Here is a 23,157-nt window from a genome sequence, read left to right as displayed (position 1 = left end):
GCAAATATAAAGGATCCAAAATTCATTTTTACTTTTTAAAAATTGCATGTTTTTTAAGCTAATGTCATGATTTTGGGCAGGGGGAGGGGGGGAGAGGGAGGAAGGGAGGCAGCGCTGACCCGTGTTTTTTGAATGCTTGGGGTTGGAAATATTGTAGCCTTCCTGCTCTCTCACAGCTCATGCAGTAGAGGCTCATACCTGAAGCTCCAGAGGTGTCCCAGGTTTGATCCTGGCCAAGGATGACCAGGGTCTGTCTGTGTTACACTTGCCTAGTGCTCTCACACACACCCTGTTACTACTCTTAGTGTAATTACATCTTATTGCCACTTGAGGTCAGCAGCTGCTGAGAAAAAGCCATCAAGTTAGCAAACACCATCTTGCTTTATTATTACTCCATTTTCATTTACTTTAGACTACATGAAGATGAATGTGTTCTTCACACCCATCCATCCATTAGCATTATAATTCTTCAAAAGCAGAGGACTCCTTTTGTAGGAACACAAACTTCAGTAAGTATGCTTCCTTCTGAGTCAGCACTGAGCAGTGTCCTGGGGAATGGTGCTATGGAGTGCTGACTGGCTTCACAGAGCGGTCTTGGTGCCTACAGTACTAGAGAATGGTGTTCTGTATGATGTGATGGTGGTGACTCAGTACCTAGCAGTAGTAACATTTACATGATACTTTTCACAACAAGTAGGTGTTTTAACACTGGCATCGTGGCCAAATCTCAGCTCATGTATTTACTTTTTTCTCCTTTTCTTCCTGTGGTTTCATCTGGTGAATCGTTTTTAATTTCCTGGCCTAAGTCGTTGTGTAGCGTTGCTAGTCAATACACACTGCGCTCCATCCCAGAAATGTCTGCATTTCAGTAGTGTGAAATTATCCCCCTGCATGAGTGATGCCAACCAATATTTCTGGAGAACCTTTCCTCCAAAGATCTCTAAGCACTGGACACACTTAACAAACAGTATATTTGGGGAGCAGTGTATTGATCACTGAAATGAATTAGGGAAAATATAGGTTAAATATTAGGAAATGCTTTATAGCTAGAAGAACAAACTGCCAAATGAGGTTGTGTAATTGCCATTGCTAGATATTTGTCAAAGCTTTACATACGCACACATCTATCAGAGATGATTTAAGGATAGTGAAATCAGTCTTACCCCAATGCAGGGATGTTGACTGAATGAATCACTTTAGGTATATTTCTCCCCAAATAGTTATTTTAATGCTTCCCACCTTACACTAACCAGAGATACAACAACAGACATGGTTTCAGCATAAAATCATAAGAAAATAGCCCCTTCCTCTCAAACATACCCCAAACCTAAATGAAAGAAGGAACATGTGATAGTCAGAAAGTAGAGCCAAAATCGATGTGACCTTTATTATTTTAACAGTATCTTTCAGCACAATTACAGAGTTACAGGGCTGCAGAGAACAGAGTGGGAGTATAAAATAACAAAAATAAATAGAACAGAAGCCAAGGAGGTCAGCAGGAGTTGGCTGGAATCAGGTGGTGAAGGGCAGATGGAGGGTTCAGATTGGTCAAAGGCTTTATGATTCAGCCACCAAAGTTATGAATTCTGGAGAAGAGAAAATTTGTTTAAAAATAGCAAGAAAAAAGTAAATTAAGGAGAAGCATGTTACAGAGGTTCACAGCGTCACTGAGACAGCAGGGTCAACTTCATTAACAACCTTTCACAATAATTGAATGGCTCATAAACCTAAATGCATCAGAGGGTCAGATTGTGGGTCAGAAAACATCACAGTGAAGCTAAAACATTTTTGAGATGCCAAAGAGGGAATTCAGGATATGTCACTCCACACAGACTGCCTGTTGCTGCCTGGTTCGTCAGCCTCTTTAGTTGTGCAGTACTCCTTAGTCACAAAGTCAGTTTCCTTTCTGAACCCAACAGACATAAGCTAATACGAAGAAGGCAAGCACTGGATATAAATTTTGTAGTGAGATGGATTCCGCTCTGTCAGTGGCTGGCAGCACATCTGAAAGACTTTTCATAGCACTTGTGCCCCAGTATTATAAATATATTAAATATAATTCATAATAATAATTGGCAAACTGACAGAAGCCAGTACATTTTAAAAGTCTAAGGCTGAGATTCCATCTGCTTTAAAATCTAGGTGAAAACTTGGCTCCTTTGAAGTCAATGGCAAAACTCCCATTGACTTCTTAGGGCTAGGATTTCACCCTGTGGCTTTTATTACTGTGTATTTACAACTGTAATGGTTTAAAAAAAATTGATGTATTTGCATTTATTTTCCTTGTGTTTTGGTTAAACAATAAATCTTTCAGCAAAGATTATAAAGCACAGGAAAGGTATGTTTGCATCTCAGTAACTCTCACCACATTGAGCTTTGAATACTGTATTACCCAAGGAAGTCATAATTCCTCTCTCTATACAGACTTGGAATGGTGATATGTGAGAATACTGGGTAAAGTTTTGAGGACCCCAGTGTATTAAAAAAGATACTGATAAACTGAAGTGAATTTAAAGAAGGGCAACAAAGCCGATAAAGGGTTTAGAGGGCATATTCTACAAAGGGGAGGCTTAAGGGATTTTAACATGTTCAACCTAGAGAAAATATGACAAATGCGGGATGTAACCAGCTGTAAATATGTGAGAAGAATTTACTGAAGTGCAAAATAATGAGGAGCAATGCCTTGAAATGTAAAAGTGTGGAAAATGGATCTTAGACATTAGGAAGCAGTTGCTAACAATGAGGTCAATAATGTAAGCGCAGTGACATAGTAGAGGTGTTCCAGAATGGTTTTGATAAACGCTAAAAGACCGGCAGAGATGCCAATAGGGGCTATATTAAATCCACATGTATTAATTAATGATTCTGTAGGGTATAAATCCAAACTAGGATTAGTGGTGCAGAATATGCAACATAAAAGAGAGGTAAGGCCCAGGCAGTGGGTATGTGAACTGGAACAGTTTGACTGATGAGTTAAATGTTGCACAACCCAGCTTAAGAGGAAGCAAAAAAGCACTTTGATGGGAACTCAGAATATTCAGGGCAGAAAGAGAAAAACTTGTGATTGCTCAAGCCACCACATGAAGGAAGTCCATGGTGGGAAACGCAGCCTTCATATGGACAAAATCTTTCATGCCTCCATAAGGGAATACAACCGGTGTTTAATGTATATCAGATAGCACACTCAGTATATTGGCAATATTAGAATTTAATCCTTTTTCTAACATGTAGTATATATGGAATAAAATGCAAATAAATTAATCATGGTTATAGCCAGATATTTTCTAAAGTATATAGGTATATTGATGCTGTTATTGTATATCGTCAACATAGTTCAAGGCTATTTATTTAATAAAATACATTATGTATATGAATAACTGATCTATATTTTACACAATGTCTATGAATGATTCCTATATTTCCAATATATCATATTTAAGTATTATAAACAAATTCCAGAGTTCTAATTATGCAAAACTTATTTTCACTTTATTCTGTAATGCTCTTTGGCCCATCAGCAGACTTTTCCTCAACATTGCAGAGGACCCAGCACAAACCCTGCGTTATTTCATTGAACTACCAAAGGTAATCTCTGTGAATTTAATATAAACTAATAATTTCTCTCTCCAAACTGGTAATAAATTATTTTGGGTCACACAAGAGTGCAAAAGAGAGAAACTCATCGGAGCATTTTTTACCCCCGCCTGATTTTTCTTCTAATTTTTTTTTTAACTTGGGCCAACAAATAGTTGATTTGAATTCTGAACATCTTTCATGACAGAGTTCTGAGAAAATGACTGGTAGAATCAGAAGTATTTCCAGAACCTCAGCTGGAGTGGAGCTTGAATGCATGTACTAGATAAAGGTTACAGAGGGTCCTGTGGCACCTTTGTGACTAACAGAAGTACTGGGAGCATAAGCTTTCGAGGGTAAGAACCACATGAAGGCCACGAAAGCTTATGCTCCCAGTACTTCTGTTAGTCTCAAAGGTGCCACAGGACCCTCTGTTGCTTTTTACAGATTCAGACTAACACGGCTACCCCTCTGATACTAGATAAAGTTGTGATCTACAGATCTTTTCCCTGTAGCACATGGCTTCTGACATCACAGACCTACCAGTGTCAGGCAGCTGGAGGAAATGAAGGGTATGATTTATATGTCCAATAGCTAACACACACAAGAGATCAAAAAATGATCTCAAGTACAAAGCTCCTTTCTTTTGTTTTCTCTTGCACCCTTGGAATCTGACCATGTGATTATGATGTCTTCCAGCTGAGAGACTGTGGAAGGCTAGACTCACCTCCCCTGAAACTGACTATGTTGCCTCAGTAGCATTCCCCCTTCAGTCTGGGAGCTGAGGTCTGGAGGATGGTCACCCTCCTAGGTAACATGGACCTGGGTTTGGAGGTTGTTTTGGTCCCTCAATTTTGACTGAATCCAATGAAAGATGAAGGGATTCAGTACCTCTCAAGAGACGGGTCAGCACCTTGCAGGAGTAGGCCCCGTGTTTTCAACACTTCTAGATTGGCAGGCCAGCCCCAAAATACAAATCTTCATCCATTTAACCAGAAGTATAGATAAATTATTGGAATAATTCCTGAATTGTGTGTGGAAGCAGAGATGAGTTCTGAACAGCAGATCTGAGAGATCATTCCTAATCTGAGACATGTTTCTGAAGGAGGCTCCATAGGACTGCTGAGATGGAAGTCTACAATGAAAGACCTGAGGAACAGGTGGACCTGGCATTCTCAAATCAATCTTCAGAAGGCACTGAATGCCACTCCTTCATCTCTCAGAACTGTTATGGGCTGCTGGGAACTACACTGAGGCGACTCAGGGGATATCCAATTCATTACCATCATCTGCGAAAGGCTGGATCTCCATAGTCAGCTAGTGATTGATGAGGCTGGTGTTTGAAAACTTGACCCAAGGGATGGACCCAGGGTGAAGGAGGACAATTCATTTATTAGAAAAAAATTCAGTGTTTCTGTAGCAGAAAATATAGCATCAAAATCGAAAAATATCAAAGCTAAGAAATAGCTGTGGGAGTTCCAACTTGCAAAGGCTTTAATGGTTGGGGAATCAGGCATATTGTGAGACAGAGCAAAGTGTCTCAAACATATTGCTTATCACCATTTCCCCTCGCTCTTTTGCTCTGTCCCCCACAACAAGTAACTTGCCACACACTCTATGCTTCAATGGTGCAAGAGTTTGCCCGTAGAGTGAAGTTCGGGAGGGAGGAGAGCTCTGGAATGTTGCTCGGTGGGGATGTGGCCAGAAGTGTGTGAGGAAAAAGAATCTGGATCTTGATTCCCTTTGCACTTGCACTAGTGTAAATCCACAGTAACTCCACAGAATTCAGTGGACTTACACAGGTGTGAAAAGAAGAACAGGAGTACTTGTGGCACCTTAGAGACTAACAAATTTATTAGAGCATAAGCTTTCGTGGACTACAGCCCACTTCAGGTGTGAAACTGATGGGAGAGGCTCAGGCTAAGGAGATACTCCAGATTGCTCTCATAGAATAGGTCTGCTCCCAGGCATTGCTTCACTTTTTTTTTTTTTTTAAATGTTGGCCACATCATTAATTTAAGAGACGCCAACACCGTTCTCTTTCATATAAGCCAAGACGAGTCTGAATTATTTCATAAGTAGAGTTTTCTTTTAACTTAACTGAGATTGCTCCTGTTTCGCAGTCGTGGAGGTATCAAGTTGGTCAACCAACTATGAGCATCCTTACAAGGATCTTCAAATGACTTGATTAGTGCAAATTGCATTCCTGTCCAGATCTCTGGGAATGGAGCCACTAATTTGAGTGGGACTAGAAAGGTTCTGTCAGTAATAAAGTATGTGAAAGTATCTGAGATTAATGACATAGAACCCTGAGTTCAAGACTGCTTCTAGTAGTCAGCAACAGCTCGCTTTGCTCATACGCCACTGTGACCTAATCAGGGCCTGAGAACTTAAGAGGATTTAGCCTAGAAATAGGCTCATAGACATTCTTCTACTGGTGTGCTGTGGTCAGGCAGCTAAGCGTATCTTATTTGTCACCTCTCTCATTGGGTAATTTTGTATGTCATCCCTTCTGTTTCTACCCTATAAACTGTGAAATCATGTTGGGTAACCTCACTTTGTCTTGTATTTTGCACACCATTTGAAGACAACACCTTTATAAATCCAAGAGAACGGATAATACTAAGAGACAGGACTATCTGAAGGAAAAATCGAGATGTTTCTAGTTTTCACCCTATCAAAGGGGCTGTCAGGCTGATGGGAGGTTACAAAGTGATTTTCTACTGCTGAGCTGACATAATGCTCTGGGTAGAACCCCCGCTTCCACCTCCTCTCTTATAATGGAGGGAAAGGGTTCATTTGGACCTGCACATCTTCATATCTGTTCCAACGAGCTTCAGGAATGTGGAGGAGAAAAGAAGAGGGAAAGGGAGAAATGCAGTCTGTGGACTTGTTTGGTAAGAAGTTGCCAGGAAGAGCAAAATATCAGTTTCCAAATTTCTTGTGCCCCTTTCTTGTAAGCCTGATGATATAATCTTGATAGTTAATGAAGTTAAATGACAGGTTTCCCCATTTTCCTGTGAAGATTATTGGTGCCACACATATTGTGGGAACTTGGATACACAGTGATGGCATGAAGGTTACACAATGAACTTACTCAACGCTGAATGTTAAGAATTTGCTTTGCTAAGCCATCAGAAGTCTTGCGTCACGTTCTCATTTAAGTGAAACAGCATTTTTTTTAATCAAGGAGCAATGCTGCTATTCAGCTGCTCTCTCGCTCTCTCTCCCTGCCTCCAAATTCAGCTCCTGTAAACTCTGAGGGCCTGATCCTGAACCCATTGCAACCAATGGAAAGACCCCACTGACTTCAGTGAGGGTTGGATGCAGCCCTTTAGCTCTCTGCCCTGTGAGTGCCTTTGCTGTCTCCCATCCTGTGCTAAATCTGGGTTTCTATGAACTCCTGCTCTCTCTAGTGTTGGGACTCAGCTTCTGCACCAAGGAAGGTACCAAAAATTTAGCAAGCCCTGAAATGTAACTAAGTCCTAATCTGCCCTCCACAAGGTCACAACTGGCAATGAAGCCTATGGTGCTTATACCTCTGTACTAGGGGCAGAATTTGATCCTCCCTGAAGCCACCTACCATCAATGCCGATTTTGCCATCGCCATCCTTATCTCCAGCAGCCAGGAGTGTCTTGGTTTCTTTATCAGATAGGTCTCTGCCATTAGGGGTGAAGCCCTTCAGTACAAATCTAAAGAAAAGGCATGGAACAAAGATGAGGCTGGGTCAGTAGGGTTTTACATTCCTGGTTTGTAGAGATGACTAGCAGTGGTGTTGAGACATGCAATTGAATCCAGGGACCTGGCCCCGGTTGGTGACCTTCTTCACCACACAGAAAGAACGAGTGCTGTCACCTGGAACTGTCTGAGATGGAGGAGTTGTAGTTAGACTACAGATCACTCACATAAAAGTTAGATATCTTTCTCTCCACACACATTTGATCCTACTTTTAACTGTTTACTCCCCCTGCTGAACCATGCCAACAACTGGACACTGCCCAAGACAGGGCAGTCAGGAGTCTGAATGGGACCCCGTACTAGAGTGTGTTTTACTCAGGTGAAAATATGAACACATCCTCTTAATGTAAGGACATAGGGAGGACTCGTTCTGCTTACTTCAACTCGTCCTCCTCAATGAAGCCACTTCGATCTTTATCAAGAATGTGGAAAACCTTCTTTACATCTTCCTGGCTCTTCTTTTTCAGTCCCACCATTTCAAAGAACTTCTTGTGGCAGAAGGATTCGGCAGCTGCGGGAGAAGAAGAGGGAGGCTGGGTTAATTGTAGGTTGGTTCCTGAGGCACATTGGTATAGATGCTCCTGATTTTCTCCCTCTCTGCCACAAAGAGCCCTCCTTCTTAATCCTACCCCTAGAGGCCACAAGGTCAGGGGCTCCATTGTGCTAGGCCTTGTACATATACAGAGCAATATGCAGTCACTGCCCCAAAGAGCTTAAACTCTGAATAGACAAAGGGTGAGAGACAGTGCCCCCGCTGTACAGAAGGGGGGAAGTAACTTACCCAAGGTCATCCCTAGAGGCAGTGAGGGAGCTGGGAATTAAACCTAGGTCTCCTCCCTTCCCATCCAGTGCCTAAGCTGTGAGATCTCCCAATCAGGCGTAAGAGCGTTCACCTGAATCCTGAACTGGAGTCAGAATGTACCGAACATATTTTTAAAACTTCCTCTTTTGGAAATCAGAGTTCTGCCCCGCTCAGCCGCGCAGGCTGACAGGATAAGGCCTATCTCTAGTTTATGGTGACATCTCCCGTTTCCTCGTTTCCCACACGGAGCCAAAGGGACATGCAGAAGTAGTTTGTATTCTGGGGCACGGTCCGAGGGACTGCTGTGCTGCATGGCCCCTGCAAGATCGTGTGCTGCACAAGTAGGGGGGAAAGATGAGGTTATCTGGTCCACTTCTCCCTTCCCTCACCAGCACCTCCACCCATATGGAGCCCTATAACAATGTGGGCTGGAGAGATGTTAGGGGAAATCAAAGTGCAGTGGGCTTCCGTGTTTGCAAAGCATCCTTATTCCACTAGCAGCATCTCTGGGTCTACAGCAGCATAAGGGGGTTCGGTCTCGTGGGAGCTGCTTGAGTCCTTAGCCGTAGCTAATTCCACCCGGGGCAAAGTGCCCGGGGACTTTGTGACGGCACTAGAACCATGGAGGGAGCTGCCCGAGCGAAGAGCGCGCGGCCCGATGTCCCTTCAGCTCCGGGCTGCTGAGTTTCCCGGCTGGGCGCTCTGTGTGTGTGTGAGGGGGGGAAGGTCACCTCGCGAGCAAGAAGAAAGAGGCTTCCCCCTTTGCAGGCTGGAAAGGGAATTTTAGTTCTGGGGGCTTGGATCGTGTTCACCCGAGAACACGGATCCCGACACTTGCTTGGCAGAAGCCCGAGCCGGAGATGCAAGGGCATGCGGTTTATTTGGGGGTCACCTGTCGAACGCTGGCGGAGAGAAATGGGGAGAGTTTGAAACGGGAGGCATCGATCTGTGCCTGAAGTATGGAGCACTGCAGCCATCTGTCCTGCGGGAAGCTTCTGCAACCCAGCAGGCTGATCTCTCTCTCTCTCTCTCTCTCTCTCCATCTTCAGCCTGAAAAGCAAAACCCACACGGGGGGCCCCCTAACAGGACAGACCTCAGCAGTTGCGTCTGCCACTGAAACAAGAACCGAGAGCTCTGCAACGCCAGGGATTAGATTTGGGGGAGGCTGGGGGGAGCTGCGGGGTGTCCCCCAGGCTCTGTTCCCCACCCCCAAGGCATGCCTTTCCCTAGTGTGGCTACAGCTTTGTTCCGTTTGTAAATATCTCGTGCCTAGGAACCGAGCCTGCTTTTGCTACCCACTTCTCCTTAGAATGAATGGAGCGTGTCACGTCTCCAGTGTCCAGGGGAAGTTTGCAGAGGACGCATCCCTGGGGTTAATAAGCCCGACGTGCTCAGGTTGCACTTTTCTCCCCATCCCCGTCTGATGTTTTATCCAGCCGGCTCCTCTGACCATCCCCGAGCTGAGCACAATTGCACCACAGCCCCGCACTGAGACAGAGGAAAAGCCACTCACCCGAAAAGGCTCCCACAGCCGCCTTGATCTCCTCCGCGCTGAGCAGGTCCGTCATCGCCATCCTGTCGCTGGGTGAAGGGAGAGGCGAGTGCGAAAAGATTAAAAAGTGCCTCTCTCATCATTCCTGCGCATATGACCCAAGCTGCAGTGCCGGCTGGGGACGGCACACCGGGAAGGGCTGGACCCGTGCCAGCTAGCGCCCCCCTCCCTCGGGGGGAAGTGCCGCTAGCCCGTTTGCACCGCCCGAAGTGGGCCGCGGAAACAAGCACTCTGGGGCACGGGTGTGGGTGGCTGTGGATGGGGGGGGGGCACTTCTTTGGAAGGCGGGAGGCTAACCCCCCTGGAGCAGCGCCAGGGGCCGATCTAGGCTGGCAGAGGAGTTGTGTCAAGGGCAGACTCCCTCCCGGGTGCAGTGGGAGCGAGCGAGTGGTGCAGCGCGGGTACATCGGACGGGAGCTGTCCCTGTTCCACGGGGCGGCGAGGAGCGCGGCACTGCAGCAGATGCCCCGTGGCAAGCCGCGCGCGAGCTGGGGGGGGGGGGGGGGGGCGGATGGACAGTAGCTTCCCAGCACCTGCCTTAGCTGGAGCCGCTTCTCCCTCCCCCCGGCGCCTTTCAGCCCTCGGTTCTTTGGGAGCCCTCCGTGTTAACCCGCCCCCGGGCTGAATTCTTCACCCCAGCCCTGTACGTGACTCCGAGCCCGGGTTTGAGGCCCAACGCGCCAGACACGAGGATAGGGTGAAGCTAGAGGTGCTGTAGTAACTATGCTGATGTGCGGGCCTGCGGGCGCAGCCTGCTGAGGCTTTGTGCTGCACTGTGAGCACCGGCACAGCCGCCCGGGAAGTTTGTCTGGGTTTCCTGGTAAGCGACTTGCCCACTGCTGTCACAGGAATGATCCACCCGACCTCCCTCCGCTGCAGCGCAGAGTGCCGGGGGCGCTGAAGAGCGGGGACAGCCCCTGTCAGAGCGCTCTAGGGCAGATCCGTGCGGGAGGTGCCGGGGGCGCAGAAGGGCGGGGACACTAGGGCAGATCCGTGCGGGAGGTGCCGGGAGCGCTGAATTGTGAGGACACTAGGGCAGATCCGTGCGGGAGGTGCCGGGGGCGCTGAAGGGTGGGGACACTAGGGCAGATCCGTGCGGGAGGTGCCGGGGGCGCAGAAGGGCGGGGACACTAGGGCAGATCCGTGCGGGAGGTGCCGGGAGCGCTGAATTGTGAGGACACTAGGGCAGATCCGTGCGGGAGGTGCCGGGGGCGCTGAAGGGTGGGGACACTAGGACAGATCCGTGCGGGGGGTGCCGGCACCTTGGCTGCACATCGAGTAACTAAAACAAGGGCAGGGGCGTGTCATGCATTCCAGCACAGCTGCTGGCCCGACCCCGCCACTCCTTCCCGTTGAAGGCAACGGGGTGGCTGCGCTGCGTAAAATTTTGAGGGATCATCGGGCCCAGAGACGAAAGAGGCTTCGGGAGAAACTTTGTTCATCCTCTCAATGACTCCTTCTTATCTGCTTCGTAAGGGAACAAGCCCCTCCCCGCCCCAAGTCCAGGTATAGTTCTCGTCCCGCATAACGCCACTGAGCGCACAGAGCGGGGAGCGTTAAGATGTTGGGGTCCTTTTGTTTAACAACGGCGTCACCTCACTGCAGGACGGACGGTGGGTTGAATCTTTGGCACCGTCCCTTCCCCATTTGGTGTATTTGCTCGTGGCAGGAGCGAGTCACTCCTTTCTCCTCAGGCAAACCACAGCCCCGCGCACAGAGGGCGCCTGGGTGTCTGGGTCAAGCCCTGAGCTGCTCTCCCCTAAGCAGCGGCTAAAGCGGACCCATATAGAGCCGGCCTTGTGCCAAACCTAAAGTGCAGCAACGCGAATGAGACTCAGTTCAGTTTCCCTGTCCTGTGCTCCGACCCGAGCGAATTCTCTCGCCTCCCCCCTCGCTCCTTTGAGGAGCCGGGGCGCTACGAAGACATTTGCCAGGTCGATCGCAGCTGCATTTGGCCCTGAGCAAAGATCAAGAGGGTGACAAAGTCTTCCCCCATCAAACTCTTAGCCTATGCCACGCGTCCCTCAGATTTCATCCCAGCGACCCCCAGCCATTTAGGAGAAACAGCAAAACGCCCCTGACAGATCTCCAGAATTCAGCAGCTGCTCACATCCTCTCCTCGGCACTTGCATACCAGAGAGAAGCTCCTGCTTGTGTCCCCTCGGAGAGGGCCCTGGTGGACGGGCCCTGGAGGCTGTCTCCAGTCGGCTGCTACCCACAAAGTAGCCGGGTGCTAAACAGCTGTTTCTCCCCCTGCCTTGCAACTCAGGGTTTCTCCCCCTCCGTGGCTGAGGCTCACTGATCCCTTGAGTCATAGAGCCTTCTTTGGGGCCAGGGTGCACCCCGGGCTAGCAGCAGGCAGGCAGGCAACAGCCCATGATGTAAATATAAAGTAACAATAAAGCCACCACCACCAAGCAATGCAGATAGCCCCCTGGCAACAACAGCCAGCCTGCACCCCGCTGCCCCAGGAACAGCAGCTGCTGGGCAGAAACCTGGGACTCCCTTGCCAGAAAGGATGGAGCACTCTGCAGAGCATCCAAACGGCTGCCCTGAGAGGCAGAGGGAGCTGAGGTTTAAAGAGCCAATTTCCTTTCTGCAACAGGGGGCTTTGGTGTGTAAGGTTTGCTAACGGGTCTTGCGGGAGATGCTGTTGTTTGCACCACCCTTCCCTTTCCCCCCCTCCCATTTCCCCCTTGCTTTCCCTTCATTGCCCCGACTACGTAGTCATTTCCCCCTCCACAAGGCCATGTCCCTCCTCCTCTGTAGTCTTCCACCTGCAGGCAGTTGGTTCGGAAGAGGGGCTCTCTGCTGTCTCCCTTTGCTGTTATTTATGGGGGCGGGGGTGGGTTTCCCCTTGTTTTCCCTCAGGCTGAAGTCCTGCTCTCCCCCTCTGCCAGGACGAATCGATCCTTGCTGTGGAAGTGGGTGTGTTGTTCGCTACTTACCTTCTGAATGCTCCTAAGTGCTGTGTGAAGGGCTGTTAGATTTGGAGGTGGCCAAAGGAGGTGACAGCCAGGCTGGGAACCCCACTTATATAAGCGTCTGGCCTTTTCTATTTTCGGTGGGTGATACCCCCTCCTCACCGGTGTCAGCTACCCAGGGACACACTCAGTATCACATTCACCTCCCCCCCAGCTAATCAAGGGGCACTATTAATAATCCTTGGCACCCATCTTCCCCTAGCTCCCGAAACCTGTTCCCTTGGCAGACTGGCAAGCGACGCTTTTATTGCGGAGTTTGTAGCGCTAAGGGTTCAGTTTGACATCTGGGACGAATGGCTCCCTCAGTGATTGCCGAGAGCCCTGCTTAGAAGGGGAGCCCCAGGTGAAAGGGGCCCCGCTGTAGCTGGGAAGAAAGGGGTGGGAAGATGCACCCTACTCAAGGCGGCATCAGAGACTAAGGGGAAGCAGGTTTAGGGATCAGGGATCCTGTCACTTCCTTGTCTGCTGCCTTGGCAAATGCCCTCTTCTTACAAGAGGCAATAAGGTCTTCCCCTCCCCAAAGCCGGCCTACACTGAAAGTGTTACCGCTTGACCCTGATTTCCTTGCTAAGGTGGAATCCTGCTCTCAGACAAGACTTTTCTTTTATTTCAGGGCTTGTTAGCCAACTGCTCTCAAGTGCAGAACCTACACAGGTTGCTGGGAAATGGTCAGCCCCATCAGTAACACATCTGGAGCTCTCCTCTGGGGAGTTATTTTCCTGGTGTAAGTGCTGGATTCCAGAGGGGAGGGAACATAACAGAGGTATAGGCAAGGGAACTGGACCCAAATACTGCATCAAAGCCCTCTAGTTTCTGCATCACTCTGGTGCTGGATTTGGTGGCACACTGGAAGTTCTTCAGCAGCTTGAGGCAATTTCAAAAGCAGACGTTATATGGAATCAGCTCTGAAGCTCAGTTGAGTGTTCCTTGCGTTATTTATCACATGTTCACTTTCTTGTACATACCCTTGAATTTCCAGTGCACCACAGAATTTAGTTCAGACAATGGTAGGATGGAGATGCTGTTACATTTTGGGGGTGATCCTGAACTTCTTGTTCCTCCCTCCAGCACCCAGCTGCCCCACTGCCCTGGCTCTGGGTGGAGGAGATGGTGTATTTTATGATTTAGCTGATGTTTATGTTCTTGAATGTTTCCTTCAGGTGGGATGGCCACTAAAGCAGCATGGACCCACAATGTGCCCTTTGCTGAAACCTGCAATGTGGAGTTTGTTACTCATGTCACCAATTCCTACCTGACTGATGTGGTAACAAGAGTAAATGCTGATTTGGGGATGCCAGCATCCTCTTGGGTGTTTGTAAGAGGTTCTATTCCCCCTCCTCTTGGCAGCTAGCAGGGCAGCCTTTCCCTCTTATTTTCTTCTTTTAACTGGTTTGAGGAGATGGGGGCTGTATGTCTTTCCTCCTGGCCTGTGGCTTACCTGCCCTTCTCCTTCCTTCCATCTGGCATGATGTGTGTCTTGGTCCACCAGTGGGGACTGAGAACCCAGCCGCTAATGCAGAGCAAGTGGAGTGCTAGTCAATGTGATTGCCTTGTTTAGTCCAGCAGTGTGAAAGCCACACGGATTAGAGGAAGAAACTGAAATCCTTTCTTATCCATCAAGGTGGTTTCTACTGAAGCCTATTCACAAAAAGGGAAGATAATCCACACTAGGGTGACCAGACAGCAAGTGTGAAAAATCGGGACGGGGGTGGGGGGTAATAGAAGCCTATATAAGAAAAAGACCCAAAAATTGGGACTGTCCCTATAAAATCGGGACATCTGGTCACCCTAATCCACACCCTGCTGTCAACAGACAGAGAGTGAGGACACTGTCAGATGCTAATTTATCTGACAATAGTTTATTAACTAATATTTTTTCCACTTGGTGAGATTGAGATGCAGACCCAGACTCCTCTGGGTCACTGCTATGAATCCAGCCCAGGTCCGGAGTCACTGAATGTTATTAGAACCTGACATTTGATCAGAGAAAGTTTGCCTATATGAAATTAGTTGGGTAGGGAGGGTGTCTCATCACACTAATCAATAGACATGTAGCTGCCACCTCAGCCGGCGGTTTCAGGAGAGGTCAAGAACTGAGTAGGCCTTGGAAACTGAATTCACTTTTTTCTTTTAGAGTATGTCTTCCTTGCAGAGTTAACTTGGGCTCTTACTTGGGTATTTCCCCTGGGCTCCCTACCGTCCACACACACCAACCTCTGAGCTAGGTTTGGAGGTGCTTTAGACCGGAGTTAACTGACCCAGCTGAGAGAAACCCTCCGGGTCAGGACTGGTGCACATTGGTAGCTCATTAGAAAGGAAGCTTGCAGTGTTCCATGCTGTATCTGGTATGTGGATAAAAAGAGACTTCAGTCTGCAGGGCTGCCAATCTGACACCTTTCACTAACACCAAATTCCGTTTCTTATTGTTTGTTAAGTGACTTACATGATCACTTTCTTTGGGAGACTATTCCCCAGTTTTATAGCTCTAACTGACAAGAAATATTTCCTTCTATTCAGCTTAAATTTTCCTTTCTCAACTTTATCTCATTATTCCCACTTCTATCTCCTTGGACTACCCTGAACAATTCCTCTCTCTCCTGGGCATGTGTACCCTTCAGATATTTTTACAGACAGTTATATCATCCCCCAGTCATCACTTAGCCAAGCTATGCATAATTAGTTCTTTTTAATCGTTCCTCATAAATCAGTCCCTCTAGCCCCTTAATCATTTTTGTTGCTCATCTCTGAACTCCCTCCAGTTTTGTCGGCATCTTTTCAGCACTGAGGTGCCCAGGATAATGTAGGATTGCTTTGCTCTCTGAGCTCGTGGGCTATCCTAAACCATCTGTGGCAGTTTCTATCCTGCTCCCAGGAAATAATCCAGGAATAATAACTCAGGCTGAAGTTGCTGGGGGTAGGGGCGCGCATAGGATGTAGTGACTGAGCACAGTGCCAATTAGATTTGAAAACAATCCCCACAGGGATTGTAATACTTAAAAGAATATCTTGGATGTCTGTAGCACGTTTCAATTAAAAGGGTCTCAAAGCACTTTATAGGGCATATACTGTCTATAGGGATCACTTCACCCATTATTGAAATGCAGCTCGGTGCTGATCTGACCTATTGTTAGAGGAAGGGCAAGAATCTCCTAGGTGGCACCATTTTCTTCTGTGTCCTCATTATGAGCTGCATCTGTCCACTTCCACTTCCCCCTGCTCCTCATGAGGCTGCAGACAAACTCACTCGTCTTTTGAGGCTCCAGCTGATTCTCTTCCATCTTCTTCCTATTTAAAAAAGGTAAAAATATAGTATTGCCACTCTTCCCAGCCCTAGTGAGCTGTCTGCCAAAAGGGTGCCCCATGCAGCTACACTGTTTGCATGTCCCTGGGACCAGCTCTGATGCAGCCACATCTGGGATGCAATGTAACATCTCTTCTGTGCCAGAAGCCCTCTACCAATACACTTTTTTGGGGAGAAGTGAAGAATAATTTTAACTAATTCAAGTGCAGTAGGAATTATTAAGTAGGTGGAAAGTATTTTCCCAAATTGGAATTTGACCGGGGCTTTAGGGCAAACACCTTGCTCTTACAAAAAGTACTGTACCATGGAATCTTTAATGGCAACAAATGGGGCTTTGTATCTCCTTCAAAATATACATTGGAGTACTAAAGGAGCCAGTACCTAAGAGATGTTAAGCTTTAGCCTAAAAAGAAGTAAGCAAAATGCCCCACGGGTATTGGATGGAGTAGATGGGGAAAAGCCGACTCTGGTACGGGTGCATGAAATAGGGAAGGATCTGTTTGATAGACTGTGCATGAAATGTATCCCAATTAAAAGAAATCACCCAGTTTTTGGAGCCTGCTGTTTGAAAGTACATATAGTGCAAAGCTCTGTTTCTCACCAGGAATAAACGATCAAACTTGTTTCTGTATACCAGTGTTCTTTGCTGATGTGTGGTGATGTATCTTCTCCTGTGTGTGGGCACACACAGATTTTTGCACCTCTACTTTCTGACTGAAATATGTCAATCTTTTTGTGTATACCAATTATCTCTATGATTTGCTTGTATGCCTTGTTACCCAGTACTGGATGTCAGACTTGCTCAAAGCAACAGAGGGTCCAACATGGCTACCCCTCTGATATTTGAGACCTGCTCAAGTATTTATTAGTTTCTGTTACTTCTTGTCTGTCTGTGGAGCAGCTCCTTTATTTTACCTGCTAGAACTCTATAATCCTTGAATCAAAGTTTGTGAGTTCTAGTCTCTGAACTGGCTTCTGTGGAAATTGACTCAAAATCTAGCAACTGTAAACAGATACTCAATGCTGGAAGTAGGTCACCAGCAGGCCACTCCAGCGATGAGATTTGGGACCTTTGCTGCTCTTAACATACTGTAAATGATGTGGAAAAGAAAGTGAAAGGTCTTGAGAGGTATCAGCAGAAGGAGAGAATACAAACCAAAACCAGTGATAGCAGTTTCTATATAAGCCCCTGGTGAGAGCTGGGCTCATCTCACTAAACAAGAAAAAAAAATTGAGCCGAAGAAATAGATCTGTGTGTCATAAAACCTCCCAGCAACTCTCAAATGGATATCTACAAAAGGAAAAATAGCTGTTAGTCCCAGTGGGAAGCCCTGACCCCCAGGTTAGGGGAATGGAAAGAATCAGTTTTCTCTACAATAGATAGTTGTATCTATCAGGCAGTTGTCGTAATTGCCACTGTGGTGTTATTCACACTGGGGTGAATAAACCCATGTAATTATTTCCGCAGGGGTTTGTATACCGGTATAAACTAGCTCAGCAGAAAGGTGGCTACATTACTTATCCACACTTACACTAGGCTGGGGAGATGGGAGAACTGAAAGGATTTAGATCAGGATAAATGGCCTTCAATGAGACTTGCCTTCAGTTTTAGCAGTCAGGGGTCTCGTGGTAATCTGGATCCCCAGACTATGTCCCCCAAATTTGGATTGTGAGCATGCTTCCCAGTGGAAGGAATCTGGTTTTTGTAAAGATTTGTCAGCTAATCAGATGGTTTATGTCTGCTAACTCAAAGTGCAAAATGAAATGTCTTTTAATAGTCAGAAATCTGTACAGGACTCATGTAGCTCCAGCTGTCCTGGGCCAGGCTGGGCCAGGGCAGAATGAGGGGAGGCAACATGGTGATGATCCCAGAACTTCATTCTGGGATTTTTCCTGCCAACATACCAGGGAAAAGTGCTGGCTAAGAGAGTCTTTTACTAGCCTGAAACAGGGAGTGAGATTCTGTCAGCTGCTAATTTACCTGGCAATATTTCATTATCTAATGGTTCTCCCCCCCACTCCCCCCCGAAGGCATTGAGAATGGGATACAGACCGTGCTGTCTTTAGGTTACTGGTTTGAATCCAGCCCAAGACAGTAGTAGTAACTAAAAGTCATTACTCTGTGACATCTGTTCAGTTCAATGGGCTATGTGAAATGAGCTGGAGGGCCTTAGCCCGGTGACTTACTGACAAATGTCCACATCACAAAAACAGCCTCCTGATTTGACACTAATTGGGAATCTCAGTGGAGAGTTCAAGTTTAACATAAACAATAGTTTATTACAGAGAAAGACTGTGACTTGTGCAAGGTCAGGCAGGGAGCCTTTAGCAGAGTAAGGAATTGACTTGGGCCTCCTGAGTCCCAGGCACCCTACCCACTGAATCATTCTTCCTCTCTTCTGGTGAGCTGAGTCATGGCTGTCACAATGTACAAAACATAGAAAGATAGCACCTCTTATGGGGTTGCCCACACTGCTTTCACTCTGTGTGTGATGGAGGTCCTCTTCTCATTGGTTAACCACTTCAGTACCTGGTACATCACATGTGAAGTGTCCACCTTCTCTCTCTTGAGGTGGCCTCTTTTGCCTTTCTCAGGTGGAGTGGGATTTGATTCTCTCTCATTATTCATATTATTCATAAATCTGTATTTCATGGTAGTACCCAAAAGCCATAGTCAGGAAAGGATGTCTTTTTTCTCCTGGAAAGGAGAAGGTTTGCTTCTGTCTTGGGACAGGCTGGGCAGAGGGTTCTCTTTCAGGTTACATGCTGTTAATGCTACACAGACACAGACACACACACACACACATACACGGGATAGGGAGATAGCTCATTGCCTGCCTGCATTCTCTACATTGTGGGCATCCTTTATTACTCCTATGGGTACAATCAGGTGACTTGCTAGCTGTTTGTCCTATTTCTTGAGTGACATACTTTCCTGAGAGCGATATTTGACCCGATCACATGGCTTTGGCTAGACCCCTGCTGTTGATTTTTCTACTCAGCATGGTTAGGGGGTGATGGGGGGAGGAGGGCAGTGAACTAGCATCTGTTTCTTTGAACTGGGTCTCTTCACCTGCCTGTTTCTATGCTGTGTAGCCTGTGTTTTGTCCCAATTCCCTTCCTAGTTCTGTGTCTGGTAGCTGTGGGGATATGGGATGGCAGAATTTCAAATTCCTTCCCTTTTCCTTTCCTAGGAAAAAGTTAATACTATGCTGAGAAAAAAGACTGATAGCCTCAGAGAGAGAAATCTTCCATTATCTGCAGAGCAGGAACTGTGTGGCCCCTGGCAGCCCAAACTTCCCCATACTACTTCACCAATGTACCTCAACCTTGCCTTGCAGGGCCCACTTCTAGGTCATGGGATGGGAGTTCAGTCTCCATTGCCCTATCAGGGGCTAATCCAGCTCCCACTAAAGTCAATGGGAGTCTATCCATAGTCTTTAATAGGAGTTGGATCAGGCCCTCAGTTATTGAGACTACCAACAAAGGGACTGATTAGCACCAACGGGTGTTTATTTTGTGATCAGAAGACCTGTCTGCTAGGAAGTTGGCCATTTTACATGGCCACTGAGCAACTGTTAGATAGCAATGACTTTTGACCTGGCTTGAATTTGAACAGGTGACCTAGAGGTGAAAGGCCTGTATCTCATTCCCCGTCCTGTTAAACGTCCGTATTTTTTTTCTATGTATTTTTTACTGGTTAAGTTCTCTGTTGTACCTTGCCTGTTTTTGTGGCATATGCGGGTCAGTAGTTGTGCCTCTTCGGACATTGGGATAGCACGGAACTGTGCAGTTTTGGAAGATGGGGAAACATGACAGGATGTCACAAAACCCAACCAATTCTTTAAGTGGATTGTGTATGTAATGTTTGTGTGAGACTCTTATGTCTCACTGTCTGGGCTGAGAGCAGCCTTGGGGGTTGCAGAGGTGACAACTGTGACAGATGCTGAGAGAGTGAGAGAAAGAGAATACCGGAAGGTAAGTAATGGAGAGCAGACACACACACACACACACGCACACACATGTATACCACATGTGTATGTATTGGCACAGACACCTCAAACATGCACACAGCCATAGCATGCATCCCCTCCATACATGCACACAACTGCACACGCCTGCATGCATACTCACCCCTGCTGTGTAGTATGGGTTCAAGTGGCAGATTGCTTCCTTGGATCGGTTTTCAGTTGCAAATGCTGCGTTGGTTTGGAATAGGTGAAAGTGCCCTGAGAAACCTCTCATTAGAAGGACGGATCTCCTGGGACATTCAGTGGCTCACAGTTCCACCGAACTTAAGTGCATCTGATACACTGTACATGGGATTCCAACGTTTAATTTAGCTTAACTCTTGGCTGCAATCAACAGCTGATAAATTTAGTTGGGGGATTAAGGAACCTTTAAGACTAATAGCTCCTTACAAGGAGCCTAAAGATGGGAGAGCAAAACACTGACATCTTCTCAAAACCTGCCTTGAAAAGTGATGCACAGTGCAGTCTTATCTTTGCAAAATAAAGGGATCATTTTGGGGGACTTTGCGGGAGACCAGCATGCTAACAGAAGAGCAGGGAAAGGAAGGTTTAGCAGTAGGGACCTTTAAGCCAATTGTTTCCTTTGCAAATCCAGGCCAAGGACATTCTGAGTGGAATGGGCTGGGTATAATAATCATCCTCCTCCCAAAGTTGCTCCAGATAATAGTTTGCCAGTCAGCTCTTTCCTTCAGTGTCAGACTAACCATGACCGTGTTATGTCAGGGCTGATCTTACCTTTCTTGCCCATTGTAACACCTAAGCAGTCTGTCCTGTCTGGAGAATGTCTTTCTCTCCACTCCTTCTGGGGCAGCATGCAGCTAGGTGCACGTGTGTGAGTTCTCAGCAGAGCAGCTGTGTCCTCTGAACACTGCCTGTGTGTAGCAGTGCAGAGAGGGTGGGGGGTGAGGTGGTGTCTAGTGCTATAAAGATACTCACTACATCAGCGCTAGGGAGGTTCAGCCAGACATGTCATTGGTAAAGGGACTTTAACTGATCAGAAGGTTGTCTCTTGGAGGGCTCTGTGTTGCTGTTGTTTGTTATTTTTATTGTTTTACAGTAGTGCCCGGCTGTCACAAGCAAGAACGGGGCCCTGTTATGCTAATCATTGGAGGCCCCAATCCTGCACAGACTTACACCCAGGGCCGGCTCCAGGCACCAGCTTACCAAGCAGGTGCTTGGGGTGGCCATTTCGGAGAGGGGCAGCACGTCCAGCTGTTCAGCGGCAATTCAGCGGACGGTCCCTCACTGCTGCTGGGAGCGAAGGACCTCCCGCTGAATTGCCACTGCAGATCACAATTGCGATCGCGGCTTTTGTTGTTGTTGTTGTTTGGCTGCTTGAGGCGGCCAAAACCCTGGAGCCGGCCCTGCTTACACCCCTGCTTAACTTTACACATTGTAACTGGTCCCATTGAAGTAGGAGTCGGGCCTAAACTATAAATGAGTGATTGTTCCATGGTTTGGTTTTGTTTGTTTGTTTGCTTGTGTTAACTCTCAGTTAAACTTTATCTTTCTGTATCACCCAAAAGAGCAAGGAAAGGAGCTGAGTGAGAGAAGAGATGTTAAAAATTTATGAAATACTTAATGGGAGGGAGAAGACCAGCCAAACTCTTCCTATTTCTCCTTAGCCAAAATAAAGGAGGGACACTTGATAAAAAATATTTCAATGTGCATAAAATGAAATGCTTTTTCACACAATTAGCTTGGGGAACTCACTGCTGTATGCTACTGTTGCAGCATATAAGGTGTGTAGTGGGGATGGATGGAAGGATGGGTGGCTGGAGGAGTGTGTATGGGGATGGAGGGATGGGTGGCTGAAGGGGTGTGTATGGGGATGGATTGGTGACTGATGGGGTGTGCATGGGGATGAATGGATAGGTGGCTGGTGGGGTATTTATGGGGATGGAGCCGTGTGTCTGGAGATGGATGGGTGGCTGGATGGGTGTGTATGCTGATGGATGGATATGTGGATGGAGGGACCGTGTATGGGGATGGATGGAAGGGTGGCTGGAGGAGTGTGTATGGCGAGCGATGGGTAGATGGAGGGGTGTGCATAGGGACGAATGGGTGGCAGGAAGGGTCTGTATATGGGTGGATGGAAGGATGTGTGGCTGGAGGAGTATGTATGGGCATGAATGGGTGGATGGATATGAGTCGACAGTGTGCCCTTGTTGCCAAGAAGGCTAACGGCATTTTGGGCTGTATAAGTAGGGGCATTGGCAGCAGATCGAGGGACATGATCATTCCCCTCTATTTGACATTGGTGAGGCCTCATCTGGAGTACTGTGTCCAGTTTTGGGCCCCACACTACAAGAAGGATGTGGAAAAATTGGAAAGAGTCCAGCGGAGAGCAACAAAAATGATTAGGAGGCTGGAGCACATGACTTATGAGGAGAGGCTGAGGGAACTGGGATTGTTTAGTCTGCAGAAGAGAAGAATGAGGGGAGATTTGATAGCTCTTTTCAACTACCTGAAAGGGGGTTCCAAAAAGGATGGATCTAGACTGTTCTCAGTGGTGGCAGATGACAGAACAAGGAGCAATGGTCTCAAGTTGCAGTGGGGGAAGTCTAGGCTGGATATTAGGAAACACTATTTCACTAGGTGGGTGGTGAAGCACTGGAATGGGTTACCTAGGGAGGTGGTGGAATCTCCTTCTTTAGAGGTTTTTAAGGTCAGACTTGACAAAGCCCTGGCTAGGATGATTTAGTTAGGACTTGGTCCTGCTTTGAGCAGGGGGTTGGACAGATGACCTCCTGAGGTCCCTTCCAACACTGATATTCTATTCTATGATTCTATGAACATAGTGGGATCTGAAAAAGGATTATACATTTATATAAAATATATATGTTATATAGTATACTGTTCTGCCATGACACTAGCTAAAAGTATCAAGCCTGTAGGGTATAAGCTGATGTAACAGGGTGGTAACCCCGCTCCGGTCCAGAGGGGGCTGTGGCTGGAGAAAGCAGCTTTTAGGCTGAGCTGATTGGGGGAAGTGGCTGCAGCAAACAGACTCAGCTGGCCCTATAAAGGCCAGGGCAGCCAGCAACTCAGCAGTTTTTCTCTGAGTGCAGAGAGAGAAGGGCCTGGCTGCAGGGAGCTAAGACAGGGTACCTGAGTGGAGCAGGGCTGGGGAAAGGCTGAGGAGCTGGGGAGCTCCAGCCTGGATAGCCCCAG

General features: G+C 47.3%; 1 protein-coding gene across 1 annotated transcript; it reads right to left on the bottom strand.

Moving 5' to 3' along the window:
* Positions 1–1,361: 1,361 nt before the first annotated feature.
* On the bottom strand, positions 1,362–9,874 carry PVALB (parvalbumin). Its single transcript, XM_034777482.1, has 4 exons — positions 9,629–9,874; positions 7,691–7,823; positions 7,157–7,266; positions 1,362–1,586 (listed from the first exon to the last, which is right to left on the bottom strand). The coding sequence occupies exons 1-4, from the start codon at positions 9,687–9,689 to the stop codon at positions 1,558–1,560; spliced, it is 333 nt and encodes a 110-aa protein (XP_034633373.1). The 5' UTR covers positions 9,690–9,874; the 3' UTR covers positions 1,362–1,557.
* Between the last annotated feature and the right edge of the window lie 13,283 nt (positions 9,875–23,157).

This window comes from Trachemys scripta, chromosome 1 (genome assembly GCF_013100865.1).
Source record: "Trachemys scripta elegans isolate TJP31775 chromosome 1, CAS_Tse_1.0, whole genome shotgun sequence".
In the NCBI taxonomy this organism is placed as follows: Eukaryota; Metazoa; Chordata; order Testudines; family Emydidae; genus Trachemys; species Trachemys scripta.
This window is presented reverse-complemented; position numbering and strand designations above follow the sequence as displayed.